Source organism: Rhinopithecus bieti, unplaced genomic scaffold (assembly GCF_001698545.2).
Source record: "Rhinopithecus bieti isolate Rb0 unplaced genomic scaffold, ASM169854v2 scaffold_5333, whole genome shotgun sequence".
NCBI classification, from domain to species: domain Eukaryota; kingdom Metazoa; phylum Chordata; class Mammalia; order Primates; family Cercopithecidae; genus Rhinopithecus; species Rhinopithecus bieti.
Genome location: NW_016804678.1, coordinates 366,802 through 382,169, shown reverse-complemented (window position 1 = coordinate 382,169; position 15,368 = coordinate 366,802). Strand labels below are relative to the sequence as shown.

The 15,368-nt window shown below is 56.8% G+C and overlaps 1 protein-coding gene across 3 annotated transcripts; it reads left to right on the top strand.

The window, feature by feature from the left end:
- Nucleotides 1–6: 6 nt before the first annotated feature.
- On the top strand, nt 7–14,475 carry KLF15 (KLF transcription factor 15). 3 transcript variants are annotated; one of them, XM_017869888.1, is made up of 3 exons: nt 7–25; nt 4,272–5,378; nt 13,235–14,475. In XM_017869888.1, the coding sequence occupies exons 2-3, from the start codon at nt 4,297–4,299 to the stop codon at nt 13,401–13,403; spliced, it is 1,251 nt and encodes a 416-aa protein (XP_017725377.1). In that variant the 5' UTR covers nt 7–25; nt 4,272–4,296; the 3' UTR covers nt 13,404–14,475. The 3 variants fall into 3 exon arrangements, with proteins under 3 accessions (XP_017725377.1, XP_017725378.1, XP_017725379.1); XM_017869889.1 differs by lacking the exon at nt 7–25 and adding an exon at nt 34–186 and having other exon boundaries at nt 13,235–13,666; XM_017869890.1 differs by lacking the exon at nt 7–25 and adding an exon at nt 2,489–3,205 and having other exon boundaries at nt 13,235–13,666.
- Nucleotides 14,476–15,368: the final 893 nt, after the last annotated feature.

Below are 15,368 nucleotides of genomic sequence, written 5' to 3'. Positions count from 1 at the left end.
CCGGTCGGGCGTGCGCCAAGTTCAGGTGGGAGAGGCGCGGCGGGGCCGGCCGGCCGCGTGGACGCGGCCCCGGGTGATCTGAGGGCTGGCCGGCCTCGGGGCGCGTGGCCGTGCGCCCGCGCAGCTCTCGGAGGCACGGCGCGAGTGCCGGAGGAATGTCGGAGGAGCGGGTGGGCCCCCGCGGAGGTGGGCAGGGGTTGGACTAGCCTGAGGGAGGTGACCCCCCCCCGCCCCAGTCGCCCACCAGCACTTTGCTGAGGCCCGCGCCGCCGCCTCGGTGCCTGGCCGGGCGATTCCATGGCGCGCCTTGCGGGCCGGCCCTCCCATATGGTGGGCACCGGCGCGGCCTGGTGAGAGGAGGGGACGAGCGGACGCGCTGGCCAGCCCACGGTTGGGGGGCGGAGGGGCTGGAGACCTAGGGGTTACTGTCGGTCACCGCAGCAGTGTCGGGGACAAGGGGGGGCGCGGGACGAAGGCATGGTGCCCAGCGGGCAGCGGTCCAGGATTCTAGAAGGGGTCTGAGCCGGCTCTCTTCATTTCCCACGCACGTTTTCCCGCACCCGCCGGCACCCACGGCGGCTCCACGCGCGAGCACTTCGCGGACAGCCTCCCGTACAGCCACAGCGGCTGCCGCGCACCACGCCCCGCACACGCAGTCACACGACAGGAACTCACACCCTTTCACGCACACCCGCACCGTTCACGCGTCTCACTCCACGCTGAGTGCCCGTCGCCTCAGACCGAACATTGCCAAAGCCATGGCCTGGCTGAGGGATGGCGGTGGCGGGGCAGAGAGGCCGTCCTCGTCCCATATGGTGGTCCGGTTCACTCTTCCCTCCCTGCCTTGGTGTTACTCATGGAGCCCCCTCTCACGGAGGGCACAGAGGGGCTGTTTTCTCCCACGGCCCTCGGAGGTGACAAAATCACCAAATGTCTGAGCGCCTCAAATCTCCTTCCCCCTCCCCCCCCAGGACCAGGTGGCCCTTGGGGAGACCCTGCCGCCCTACAGGTGTGAGGACGCCCGGACTCTGCGACTTTGGGGCCTGCGGGCGGCTCAGGGACCGGGACTCTTATTTTGAAGGACAGCCCCCTTCGCCACCCCCGTGATTTGCACGCTGACCCAATGGCAAGCCCTTGGCCGGCTCTGGGCTTGTTATCAATTACATGTTGTTCCTGCAGCCGCTGTGTCCCCGGGAGGATAAACAGCAGGCCTGGCCCGGCCAGGGGAGGGGGCGGAGTCCGGCGGCCAGCCGGGGACTGTGCCCGGAACAGCGTGTCCCCTCCCCCTGCACGCAGCCCGCGCCTCTGGCCGCCCCACGTGCTGCTGTGTTTTAGGGGCCGAGCCAGCTCCAGCCCTAGAGTGTCCTCTCTTTAATGCCGGTGCCCTGGGCCATCCCAGAGCCCTTTCTGGGTTCTCAGTGCCTGGGTACCTCCCCCTTGAGACGTTCAGCCCAGCATTAAGACTCTTGCCTGACCTGGGCCACCCACTCCTAGTCTCCGCCCCCACTTCCCCCGCACCTTACATTCACTCATTCAGCAAATTTTGCTGGGTCCTATTTTAGACTCTGGGATGCAGCATTGGAGTGAACAGTCAGGACAGCTGATATTCTGATGGGAAGGTAGACAGAGAGCAAAGTTCACAAACACATTACCAAGATAGTTTCCCACAGTGGAACCTGCAGGGAAGAGCATAATATAGGGTGATGTAACAGGGTGGGCCTGGAGGCCTCCACAGGGGTGACTTCTGAGCCGAGATCTAACTAAGCAGCTCCCACCTGCAGTGCTGGGGGAAGAGCCAGGGCAGTGGCCCCCGGCTGAGGCTGAAGTGAGGTGAGCATACCTGGACTAGGAGAGAGGCAGTTGGTGGTGAGGTCTGCAGAGAGTCCCAAGGGCCCAGGTACTGGGCTGCTGCGAGGAGATAGGGCCACCTGTCCTTGGGAAGCCATTGGAGCGTGTTTCCTTCCAGCCCCCCTACTGTACTTTTTAGATCACTTTATCTGTCAATATCTGTTTATATCTTTAAAAAGCAAGGCCTCCTTTAACCACAATATGATCATCACAGTTAAAAATATTAACAGTAATTACTTAATATCATGGGATGGCCAGGTAGTGATCACGTTTCAGGGGAGGGCTCTAAGGCCTGCTCTGGGTCCCAGGGGGGCCGCTGATTCCTTAACATCGCAGTAGAAGGGCAGAGGCCGCACATTTGCCATGCCTGCAGGCTGACACCAATGGCTGGCACTGGCTGAGTGCTGCCAGTGTGCCAGACTGTGAGGGGAGTTCTCACAACACCTGAGGAACCAGGCACTGTTGGAAGCACCTCCATCTCACAGACTGAGACAGACACAGAAAGCCTGTGCACCTGCCCGAGGTCACCCGGCAGACAAGTTGCAGACTCAGGAATGGAGCCCATGCTTGGAGGGTGGGAAAGGGTTGGGGGAGGCCCAGGGTGGAGTGTGGGCTCTGCTCAGCCTTGTGCCCTTCACAGTGTCTGGTACTTTCATTCCTTCCCAGCACCTGATTTAGTGAATAGGTGCATTTTAAAACACATTCCAGGTTTAAATCCTTAGCTGAGTGTTTAAACCAAAAAGCCAAATGTCTTCCTAGTAAAACTGGCCTGGGGTACAGACCTTGCCTTAGTTTCCTGGAGTTCCATGAAGCTTCCTGGATAAGTTGGGAACTGAGGTCAAAGGTTCTGGGGTCCCTGAGCGGGAAGAGACTTAGAGATCTTTGAAGCATGGAACAGATGAGGAAACTGAGGTTTGGGAGGGGAAGCAAGGACTTGCTCAAGGTCGTAGCTGATGATGGTATTGGCCATTGGGCAGTGTGGAGTGCCAGGTCCTGAAGGGGTCCTGGAGACAGAGGGGCTGGGTGTAGAGGTGATGCTGGGCAGCAGAGAACCTCTGACTTTGGTGCAGAGCGTTCCCCTTCCCCAAGCTTGATAAACACCCAGCCCACCCTGGTCACTGAGCAGGGACAAAGGTTCACAGAGGTGGCCCTGTCACAGCTGGACACTGTTGACTCTCCTTGGACACCAGACCTAGCATATTCTTTGGCTTCAGAGAATGCAGCTTTCCCTTCTCTCTGTCAAGGTTCTCTGAGCCCCTCCTGGGCACCAGGGGCCAGTCCAGGCATTGGGGACACAGCAGAGACATGGAGTGCACTGTCTCAGGGGAAGACAGGCATTAGCTGAGCTTCCAAGGTGGTGAGTGTCCCAGATGGAGAGAGCAGTGGCAGACAGTGCAGGGGACTCTACTTCCTTATTGGCCAGGATGGGCTGGGGGGCGGTGGTTATCTCCTTTCCCACTAGATGGGTGTGAAGTCCAAGGCAGTTATGCACATGCAGGTGCTCTGGGACCCCAGTGGTTGGCTTCCAAGCCATGGATTATCACCATAGGGGCAGGGCCTTGGCCACCAGGATGCTAAAGTGTCAGGGTGCAGGTGAGAGGGTTGTGTTCAAGCCTGTGCCACTCACAGGGCAGTCAAGGCTCAGCGGGGTTTGAGGACTGGAGAGTGGAGGTTTTCCCCTTTAGATGGGGAAACAGCTGTGCGGGCAGGCACTTCTTGGTCTTTGACTGTTTTGCCTGTGTGCTACACTTGCCCAGTTAAAATGCAGGCGGCCTAGTTAAATTTGAATCTCAGGTGAAATAATTTTTAAATATAAGTGTGTCCTATCCAATATTGGGAACATACTTAAAAGTAGTTTATTTTTTAAATCTGAAATTCGAATTTAACTGTTGGCTTGTATTTTTATTTGCGTAATCTGGCAACCCTCTGGAAGCCTCAGCAACATGAGGGTCAGAGGGCAAATGGCTGTTCTACCCCCATTCTGTGACTCAACTGGCGTGACGCTGAGGTCAGGAGTCCTCAGATGTCCAGTGACTCCTATGATGTTGACGGTAGGCTGATTCGGGGTTTTGGCCCTCCCGGGGTCCAGAGAGCCTCCTTGCGTATGCCCTTCTGTCATACTCACCCATACTCAGTTGTTCACAGACACATGTGCTATTTTCCAGGATTATTCTGGAAAATCTGTTTGAAACCAGAAGTGCCCCTGGTTGTGCAATGGGCTTGGAGAGGTCTCTTTTGCAAACAGGTGGTGCAATTTCAGAAAACACTCTTGCAGGCACAGCTCTCCTGGGGGATGGAAGCAGGATCCAGGCATTTGGCAATGGGAGACTGTGGGCAGGCAGCTGAGGGTGGGGTCAGAGGCCCGAGAGGTGGCAGGTGAGCACTGTCCTTCTGACCAGGCCTCCTGTGTTCCTTCCCTGCAGCTGCCACCGGCACGGCCAGGCCAGCATGGTGGACCACTTACTTCCAGTGGACGAGAACTTCTCGTCACCAAAATGCCCAGTTGGGTATCTGGGTGATAGGCTGGTTGGCCGGCGGGCATACCACATGCTGCCCTCACCCGTCTCTGAAGATGACAGCGATGCCTCCAGCCCCTGCTCCTGTTCCAGTCCCGACTCTCAAGCCCTCTGCTCCTGCTATGGTGGAGGCCCGGGCACCGAGAGCCAGGACAGCATCTTGGACTTCTTACTGTCCCAGGCCACGCTGGGCAGTGGCGGGAGCAGTGGCAGTAGCATTGGGGCCAGCAGTGGCTCCATGGCCTGGGGGCCCTGGCGAAGGGGAGTGACCCCTGTGAAGGGGGAGCATTTCTGCTTCCCCGAGTTTCCTTTGGGTGACCCTGATGACGTCCCACGGCCCTTCCAGCCTACCCTGGAGGAGATTGAAGAGTTTCTGGAGGAGAACATGGAGCCGGGAGTCAAGGAGGTCCCCGAGGGCAACAGCAAGGACTTGGATGCCTGCAGCCAGCTCTCAGCTGGGCCACACAAGAGCCACCTCCATCCTGGGTCCAGCGGGAGAGAGCGCTGTTCTCCTCCACCAGGTGGTGCCAGTGCAGGAGGTGTCCAGGGCCCAGGTGGGGGCCCCACGCCCGATGGCCCCATCCCAGTGCTGCTGCAGATCCAGCCCGTGCCTGTGAAGCAGGAATCGGGCACGGGGCCTGCCTCCCCTGGGCAAGCCCCGGAGAATGTCAAGGTTGCCCAGCTCCTGGTCAACATCCAGGGGCAGACCTTCGCGCTCGTGCCCCAGGTGGTGCCCTCCTCCAACTTGAACCTGCCCTCCAAGTTTGTGCGCATTGCCCCAGTGCCCATCGCCGCCAAACCTGTTGGATCAGGACCCCTGGGGCCTGGCTCTGCTGGTCTCCTCATGGGCCAGAAGTTCCCCAAGAACCCAGCCGCAGAACTCATCAAAATGCACAAATGTACTTTCCCTGGCTGCAGCAAGATGTACACCAAAAGCAGCCACCTCAAGGCCCACCTGCGCCGGCACACGGGTGAGAAGCCCTTCGCCTGCACCTGGCCAGGCTGCGGCTGGAGGTCAGTATAGTGGGTGACAGGCCTGGGCGGTGAGCACAGACACTCATGTCTGCTTACTTGGGTGTGCAGCAGGGCAATTTTCCACCATTAACAGAAGGCGGATGAGGAAGGGGAGGGAGGGGCAGGCGAGTGCAGGCCCAGAGCTGGCACAGTTGCCTGGAGGCTTCCTTGGTCCTTCTGGTTCCTGAAGCCAGAAGCCAACTGGTCTCTAGTGTCCTGATGGCCAGGTAAGGCTTTGCTGGCCTGTGCTGCCTGCTGGGTCTCCCCATCCAGTCTCACAAGGGTGGGGATTGAGGGGCTGGCGAGGAAGGATGAGTGTGGTCTAGGGGCCAGGCAGCAGCTCCCTTTGGGCCCACAGCCCCACAGGGTAAGTACCACCATCCCAACTTACATTATAGGACACCAGGGCTCCGACTGGCCAGGTGCTTGCCCAAGGTCACTCTGCTTTGTGAATGGAATTTGAACCCGGGGGTCGGATTTGAGAGGTCACATCCTGAAAATGCTGCTTCCTCAACCAGTGGGACTAGCTTCATTCACCGACGTCTCTAGACATGTGGGCTGGGCCTAGCCTGTGCTTCCTCTCTGGGGACATGGAAGCGTGTTTGGGAGGCTGCAAAGGCCAACCGAGAGGGAGGCTAGGCCAGCTGGCAGTGCTGTCACAGGTGGCAGAACCCAGGCTGTCTGATCTGCATGGCAGTGGGGAAATCAGGCCTCAAATGATAACTGGCAGTGTCCCAACCATGGTTACCCAGCACCCTTCCCTGAGCACTGGGTGCTGCTCAACCTCCTTGGGAGGGGTGTCCACCTTTTCCTGAAATGTAGGCTGCTTGCCAAGAGCTCATGTGCTCCGAGGTGCCAGAGCCAGCCCTCTGCATTTCCAGATGCTCATCCCAAAGGAATCTCTGTCCTGCCTTGGGGGCGCTGTATGCTGTTGGCATATTCCCCATCTTTGCTGCTGTGGCTGCTGCTGTGTGTGTGTGATGGGGCATGCTCATCTCTGTACGTGGGGATGTATACAGGCCTGGGCCTCGCCAGCGCGTTTGTGGCTGTGTGTATGTATGTCCACATGTGTATGCATCTTGCTTTCTTTGTGTCTGTGCCGTGTGACCATATGTGTTTGCACACATACACGTCTTAGGTGTTTGTGCACCATGTGTGACTGCCTGTGTGTATGTGTTATGTGTGGGTGCAGCACCCAGGGAACAGTTTGCAGCTTTTGTTTTCTTGACCATACTCTGGTTCTGAGAGCTCTTGAGAGTTATCTGGGGCAGAGGTCCTGGCCAGTGAGGCTGAGGGAGCTGTGAGTGGAATGTATGCTGTGGCACTGGTGCCGCCTTTCCATTGAGTGCCAATCTGGCCAGAGAAGGAACTTTTCCTGAAGAGTGTCTAGGTTTATGGAGTCCCCTCCTGAGTGAGGACCTCACTCTGTCCTGTCTCCCACCCCATTCAGACAGACTGGAGAGGCTTCTGCGAGAGCCCACCCTGGGGTCTCACAAGGTCTCCAACCTGGAGTCCCCACCTCTCTGAGCTTTGTACCTAGGCCTGCCAAGTGGGTGCAGGGCTGACAGGCTACTTGTGAGAGGACACAGCAGCAGTTACACTGTGTGGGAGGTCAGAGGAGCTGAGAGAAGGGCCAGGAGCACTCTTGATTGAAGATTGAAGCAGGAAACTTGTGCAGAGAAGGCGAGGGCATGGGAGTGTGGGGGCAGTGGTCTTGAGCCTACACCTGGGTCAGCACCAACTTGCCATGTGCGTTTGGGGTGGTCCCCCTCCGAACCTCAGTTTCCTGTCTGCAGAGTGGAGGGCTAGCCCTTTGCAGCCCACGGCAGGCATGCAGGGCTCTGCAGCGGCCTTCTTGTTGTCTGTACATCACAAGGATACAAACTCATACGAGGCAGTTTCTGAGGAGGAACCCTGAAGGTATTCTCTCCAGCCCCCAAGAGGGCGGTGCCTATTGTGGAGGTGCCCCCTACTCCCAGGGGCCCTGCATGCACTCTCCTCTTGGTGGGGGCAGGCAGGGGCTGCAGAGAGGCAGGGAAGCCTCCCGCCAAGCACCAGTCCGGACTCCCTAGTCGGGCTCAGCTTTCAGCGCCGTCTCCTGGCCATAGTTGACCATTGGCAAGTGGCTCCTCTAGTGGTGGTGAGGCTGGGTAGGGTCGTGGGGAGGGCAGGTGTGGTCCTCATCTGAGACCAGCCTTCTTCCTGGGTATCTTAGAGCCAGAGAGCTGATAGGCCCCTCAGCCCAGAGTGTATCTTGGTGAGGCAGATCTTAGTTCTCTATACAGTGGCCTCAGGAGGTAATGAGGTACATGAGAGAGTGGGGACTTGTGGAGGGGATTCAGCTCTGACACATCTGAGCCCTGGCACTGGTCGTGCTGCCCAGGACCCACTTGGCAGAAGAAGGCGTGATGGTTGCCTGGCCCAGTGAGATCACAGTGGCACTGCCCCCAGGAGCTGTCCCTGCTGCCAGCCATGCCCTGGGCTTCCTGAGGGTTCCTCCAGCTTCCCCCAGGGTGCCCTGGAGTGGGTCTGGCCCTCAGGGGGTAACTCGTGGCAGAGGCGCTGTTCAGCTGGGAGCTGAGGGCACCGGCCTCTAGGGACAGCTGCTTTTCTGAGGATGCGGGGAGTCCTCAGTTGGCTTTTAGGGATCTTGCCTTAGTTTCCTGGAGCTCCATGAAGCTTGGGATCTGCCCTGTCTGCTTGTGTCTCTTAATATGGTGATAGTCTTCAACTGAGAGGGAGCCCCTGCAGCTCCTTGCAGCAGTCAGGAGGAAGGATGGACCCCGCTTTGGGATAGCTGGGTCTGGACAGGACTGGAGGAGTAACGATGATGATGGTGAGATGGCATATTTACTGACCACTCACTGTATGCTGGGCACTAGTCTTAAGTTTCTCAGAGCTGGAATCCCTTCTATCCACTATTGTAACTTGCATACTTCCTGCCATGGGGAGCTCATTACCTTCTGAGGCCTTTAAGTGTACTTTGCTATGCTTCGGTTTCTATTCAAGCTTCTCATTCTGGCCCATAGACCCACACAATGTGCTCGCCTGTCTCTTCCCCTTACTGAGTAGGATCCAGCCACGCTGGCCTCCCCACTGTTGCTCAGGCTCCTGCTCCCACGTGGGCATCAGCCCTCTCTGTGCCCTCTCGAATGACCCCTGCCCTTGAGGCTGTAGCGACAGCTTAAGGTTTTCGCATTATCTCATCAGGTCCTTGTAACTGTCTGGTAAAGTGTAGGTCCCAATCTTCATTTCACAGAGAGGGAAACTGAGGCACAGACTGCTAACATCACATGCCTGCCGGGACATAGCTAGTGAGCGTGAAGGTGGGTTGCATGCCTAAGCCCAGGCAGAGCCCTGCTCTGGCCGCCCAGCAGTCCCAGCTGGTATCAGAATCGCCGTGTGTGCCTCCACTCTCGTACCAAGAGGTTGGCCCAAAAGGCATTATGCTTCTGGGCTATGGGAAAAGAGCTAACAACCACAAAACCACAATCTAGATAATAACCAGGGCCTCTAATGCATACCTGGCATTGCTCTGAGCAAAATTCACACATATTAATTTATGTAATTCTCAAAATTAGTAGGCATCAGCATATTGTCCCTGTTTCACAGAGGAGATAATTAAAGCACAGAAGAGTTAGGTAAATTCTCCAGTCAGACAGCCAGTAAGCCACAGAGCCAGGAGTTAACTGAGGCTGTCTGCCCAGACTCAGAGACCTCCCTCTGCACCCCTGTGTTGGGTGCTAACTCTGGTATTGGGGACCTCCACCTCCATCTGCAGCTTAGCCTGGTCTTTGGGGTGGCAGCTCTGCACATTCACCTACTCCCCGTGTGGGAGCTCTCCACTCCCAGGCCTCGTCTCTTCTTCCTAGTGGCCCTGATGAATGGGATGCTCTTCCTGCCCCAGGCTGGCTCTGGCCTAGTACTGTGTCCTGTGCTTGGAGAACAAGCGAGGGCCCCTCAGCCCCCTTGTCCCTCTGTGTAATGGACGGTGCCCTCCCTCCACTGCTGAGGTCGGCACCTGCCCAGGTACTCAGCCTCCACTTCCTTCTGCTTTTGGTCCTGAAAGTATTCCCTGTCCCTTCTCTGGTGACATGATTTTGGCACCCTCAACAGGGCTGAGAGCAGGCTTTCCCTGTTCTGATCCAGCCGTCTGGGAAGTACTGCTTGCCTGCCTTCCTAGAAGTTTCCTTGCCTCACTCTCAGACATAGGCATCCTTTGTTCCTTGCAGCAGAACGTCCTGTTCCAGAATGGCCAAGCCATTCCATCCAGAAAGAATCCCTTCTGCTGCAGTGAATATGAATATGAATAACTGTCATCATCCTGCAGGGTGGGTACCTTTGTCATCCACAGTGGATGTGGGGTGGGGGGACAGAGAAGGGGAGTTGTAGGCTCCTCTTGAGCATCAGAGCCAAGAGGTGGTAGGCACAGGATTCAAACCTAGGGGTCTGGCTCCCAGCCTGCTTTCATGACCCCTGTGTGATGAGGCTTTTTCTGACCTCCTTCCCTCTGTAGGCAGAGGCCCCCAGTATGGTTGGGCAGGTTTTGAACTGCACAACTCTAGGGAGCACCATTCCCATTGCAGTTTCTGAGACTGGACCATTTGTGGTGGTGTCTTTCTGGCAGATGAGGGTTAGTGTCTCAAGGAAGGGAAGCCTTCACATAGAAGTGCTGTATGCACCAGTCCTGACATTATAGCTGCTCTAGAGAGACACTGGACTCCTGTTTACCCTCTGCCCTACAGCTCAGTGCAAATCATGGTGCTGCCCTGTCTGCAACAGGACCTCACCAGAAGCCAGGCCCAATACTCAACTCCATGCAGGTGGTAAGAGCTCGTGGTTCTTGAATAATTGCCACATGCTAAGCAGGTCTCTAAACTGTTACTGGTTGCCTTGTACAAACCTCACAGTCCTCAGGAATAGGTATTTTGTTCTCTCTGTGTCCGGGTAGAGAAACTGAGGCTCAGGGAGCTTGGTGACTTTGCTAGGTTGCCTGGTTGGTAAGTGGCAGAGCTTACTGCCTACAAGGGCTGCATCTTACCCACCGGGTTCCCACGTCCCCCACTGTAGTCCCCAGGGCTCTCTGTTGGCTGCTGTTTGGGAGAATGTGGCATGCAGGGGTGAGGCAGGGGTCTTCTGAGGACTTGGTTCCCAGGGAAGGTCCTCTCAGGTGCCAGGACCCTGTGGCAGCAGGGAGGGAGTTCAGGTGAGGACAGCATGTTGTCCACTGCCTGTCCTTCCCAGGGTGTCACCATGACCAGAGAGCTGCATGGCCCCATGTCACCACCTGTGGTCTCTGAGATGAGTCTTGGAAGGTGGGCAGGAATGCCAAAGTCTTCACGGGATGAGTGAAGAAACTGAGGCCCAGAAAGGACCATTCAGGACCCGCAGTGGGGTGGGAACTGTCAAGGCAGGAACCTGAGACTCTGTCCCCTGGGCTGTGTGACTTGGCCTCTTTAAACCCTTGCCATTGTCTTGCCAGTCCAATGGGGCTGGCTCATCCTGGCTCCCTGGCCAGTGAGATGCTGGGTGACCCCAGGGCTGCAGTCTGGGAGGCGTGGCACTCTGTGTCTGCAGCCAGCTTTCTGCCTGCCCCTGCCCTGGGCCAGCTCCTCTGCTCAGAAGCTGTGTGCCCAGCTGCAGCTGGGGGCAGGTGTCCTGCCCAGGAGCACAGGTGTCGACTTTGACTGCCAGGGCACATTTATCCCATTTCCTCACTGGCACAGGTCCTTGTGACACATACCACCCAGCCAGGCCTGTGGAGGAGGCTGGGGGGCTCTGCTGACTGGGAGTTCAGGTCATCTGCCATCGCCAGGGCAGGGGGCTGTGTCAAGACCTTTGCTCCAACCTCAAGGGCTCTGTCTTGTCAGTGACCCTGGATCAGGCCCTCAGCACCCTGAGCTTCAGTTTCCTCCTCTGACAGGCAGGGCAGTTGGGCTTCACCTAGTGTGGAGATGTGCTGAGAGCGCTGCCCTGTGCCTGGTGCCACCACCACTCTGTGATGTGGGTGGGAGTGCCTGTCTCCTCCTGCAGGCCCTCCTGCCACCCCCTGTGCCTTGTCCAGAGCATGTTCTGCTGGGTCCTTCTACTCCTCCACCCACAGGGTCAGGGCACCAGGGTATTACCAGCCCTTACCAATCACTGGTTGGGAACTGCTGTTTGGGGCATCGCCTCTCGCTGGGTGGCCCTGGTCCACAAAGGGGTGTTGGGCCTGGTGTCCCTGTGTGTGTGTGTGCGTGAGTACATGGGGGCATGAATTTGTGCCTGTGTGTGTGTGTGCGTGAGTGTGTGTGGGCACATATTCATTCGTGTATGTTTGTGTGCCTGTCTTTGTCCGTATGTGTGTGCACGCGTGCGCATGCTTTGGGACTGTTCCTTGACAGTGTCTGCCCCCCTGGGGCTGCTTGCTGTGCCCACTCTTGCATTGAAATGCACCTCCTTAGCACGTACCATATACCAGGCATTGGGCTGGTCACGGGAAGACCACAGGGAACCAGACAGACATATCCTTTGTCATGGAGCTGACGGTCTAGTGGGACAGACTGACAGTCATCAAAAAGTTGAAGATAATTTAAAATCAAAACAACAGCAAGAGTGAGGAGAGAGAGGTGTGTAATGCCATGGGAGCTTAGAATTGGATGCAGTCCTGGAGGGATTTCCTGAGGAAGTGACATTCGAACTGAGCTCTAAGGAATGGGTAGGAGAGAGCACAGAGGGGGAGGGAAGAACATTCTAGAAAGAGGGAATAGTATGTGCGAATGGCCTGTGGCAAGAAGGACCAAGGAAAGGTCAATGCAGGTGGAGCACAGAGCGGGATAGTGTGTCGTGGGAGGGGTAGGTGGGGTGGGAGGGTCCTGCTGCCAAGCCAGGGGTGGAGAGGGCCTCAAATCCCTGAGATCGGTGGTAAGCAGTCCAGGCCCTCGATGCAGCCTGGGCACTTGACTGTCACATGAATGCCTGTTCCCACGCCAGCGGGGCCAAGAAAGGGAAATGTCGAGAGCCACCTGAACTCCCAGATGCACTTTGCAGGGTCAATCTTTATTTGGACCTGCCTTAGAGGGCCCATTCCCCTCCAGATGGGCTGTCCTATACAGACCTTCACAGATGCCCCTGTGGAGTTCTGGTCCAGCGGGGTAGATGAGGCCAGGGTGGTGAGAGGCAGCCAGCATCAGGGCCTGAGCGACTGAGTACACCTGTGGTCTCAGAGACTCCTGCACACTGGGTTGGCTGTGGGAGGAAAGCTCTGGGCCCTGGGAGCATTGGGGTCCTTTCCTGTTGGGAGCTTTTACCAGCAGCTCTGGCAGTTCCCAACAGAGAATGCCCACTGGGCCGGCATGAGCCTTTACTGTAGTTCTTTCCATCTTGGAGGGGTAGCAGGGGCAGCTTGGGACAGTGGCTCATGCCTTTAATCCCAGCACTTTGGGAAGCTGAAGTAGCCTTATCGCATGAGCCCAGGAGTTTGAGACCAGCCTGGGCAACATAGGGAGGCCTGGTCTCTAAAAAAAATACAAAAATTATCTGGGTGTGGTGGGCACACCCATAATCCTAGCTACTCTGGAGGCTGAGGAGGATTGATTGAACCCGGGAAGCTGCAGTGAGCCGTGATCGCGCCACTGCACTCCAGCCTGGGTGACTGAGCGAGACCCTATCTCAAAAAAAGAAAAAAATAATTGATATTTTGAGAACTGGTATAGCCTTACCGACGCAGATGGGGGACCCTCTTCTAATTCTGTAGAGGCTGCAGGTCTGTGCAGCCACCCTTTGGGTGAGTGCCAGGTGCGCGCCTCGCATCCCCGCATCTTTGTGGGGTCGGGGCAGGCAGGGCCAGGCCTCGCTGACCGCGCCATGTCCCGCAGGTTCTCGCGCTCTGACGAGCTGTCGCGGCACAGGCGCTCGCACTCGGGTGTGAAGCCGTACCAGTGTCCTGTGTGCGAGAAGAAGTTCGCGCGGAGCGACCACCTCTCCAAGCACATCAAGGTGCACCGCTTCCCGCGGAGCAGCCGCTCCGTGCGCTCCGTGAACTGAAAGCGCCCCGAACCTGTCCTTCACCCCAGATCCCCACCCCAGCCCCATTTTTTTAAGCAATAATTTATTTGCCTCCTCCAGAGGGACATGACAATGTTACCAGCCCACCTTCTAAAGCCTGGGAGGTGTGAACCCAGGGCCCGCCAACCGCTGCCTTTCTCGGGAGTACTTAGAGCCTCAAACCCGCGCCCCTGGGGGCTGGGCCCCCGGCGCCCGGGACTGCAGGCAGGCCTTCGTGCCTTCGTGCCTTCGTGCCTTCCCGCGGTGGCCAGGCCTCTGCTGCAACCGCTGGTTGCAGGCAGAGTTTTGGGGACCTGGCCCTTCTCCCACTGGGCTCCCCCGACCTGGGCCAAGGCCAGAACTTTAGTGCTCGGTGAAGATGAAATGTGCAGTTTTGAAATGTTGGGTTCCCCGAGAGATTCATGCTGGGGGAGAAGGAAGTAGGCCAGAAGTCCAGGGCTGCACTGTGGTGTGAGGGTGGCTTGGCTTTGTCTAAGATGCCTGCTCAGCATGATCACCAGAGGGTGTGGGCAGGGCCCTGGGGGTGGGGTGGGTGTCAGGACCGGGCCGCTGGGGCCTCATGTGGGAGAGAGGTGAAAAGTGTCCCCCACTGGGGGGCTGGCAGTGCATGTGCTTGAGTTAAATGTGCAGGGCAGAAAGAGCCAGAAGCGCCTGTACCCAGGGGCTCATCCCCTCCTCTGGTTTCCCAGACAAATCCAGACACCAGCCTCTAGGGTGGCCTTGAGAGGAGAGGGCCAGGCTGTCCTGGGTGTGAGAGAACTAGATAGAGCCTCCCAACCCTGATTTAGAAATGCATTCCTTATTTTGTCTAGAAATTAATAAATGAACTAGCTTGTTTTGACAGGTTTATTTCACATCCTATGAATGTATGTAAATAAACTGTACATAGGTCCATCCACATAAAATATCTTTTAATAACATATCAACATTTGTGTAAATTTGAAATTTAAAAAAATCTATGAAGCTGGTGTACATATATTACAATTATGTATATTTTCTTTGGTCCTTCATAAAAATATATTTACTTTGCCAATAAAAGAAAAGAACTCACCACTTTTGGCATTCACGTGCTGTTTTCCTGTTTTGCCGGGATGTGGAGGTGATTCTGGGGCTGAGAATCACCTATGTCTCCACCTTCGAAGAGTTCAGGGGATGCTGTTTTGTATTTGGAGGGATAGAAAGGCCCCTTGGGGTCCAGCCCTGGTCCAGCGGTGTAGGGTTCCCACACATCTCAGCTCCAGGCCAGTTGCCGAGATTCTGCTCATCTCAGCTCCCTGACCTGGAGCTCCGTAAACCCAAATCCAGCCCACATTCCAGCAGCACCTGTGGGAAGCTGCCACAGGCCTGGCCAGTCCTGCAAGGCTCACCTACTCTGCTATTGGAGATTCTTTCTTGCACTTCCTACCCCCATCCAGTCCACCAAACCTATTACGTACCCCCTATATGCCTGCTGTGCCCTAGCGGAGTATTTACCCTCTTAGGAACGTGGCTGTGCCATTTCCTCCTGGCATGGGTAACTGTGAAAGTGTTAGGGATCCTGAGCAGGCAGAGGTGAGACTCAGAGAGGCTAGTATATGCAGTTACGCCCTGTCCTCCATCCTCCCTAACTCCCCAATGTGCCTGGGGTCTTGGCTGTGTGGCTGCACAGTTGAGGTTGGACGCTTCCACATGTCCTATGATGGCCAGAGCGTGGGGGAAGTGGGGACCCAAGCACAAGGAGGGGCTATGAGCCCCACAGGGAAAGGCAAGAAAATGGAGGCTGACCAGGGCCTGCTTCAGTGGCTCAGCTGGTGTGAAGCACACAGCGAGAGGGCTGCCCTGGTTCACCCACCCACATGCAGTGGGAAGCAAGAACTTTCTAGAAGGATCCCTTGCTTTATAAGAGCTGGATGCAAGTTGGGTCAAGTGTTTCTCGGTGAAACCCTTGGAGAGCTGGAGGCTGGG

What these genes read in the sequence shown, in the direction of transcription:
- KLF15 (XM_017869888.1), top strand. Translation starts at nt 4,297, where the DNA reads ATGGTGGACCACTTACTTCCAGTGGACGAGAACTTCTCGTCACCAAAA. An exon ending in TGGCCAGGCTGCGGCTGGAG is followed by an intron (nt 5,379 to 13,234) that starts GTCAGTATAGTG and finishes CATGTCCCGCAG; the next exon opens with GTTCTCGCGCTCTGACGAGC.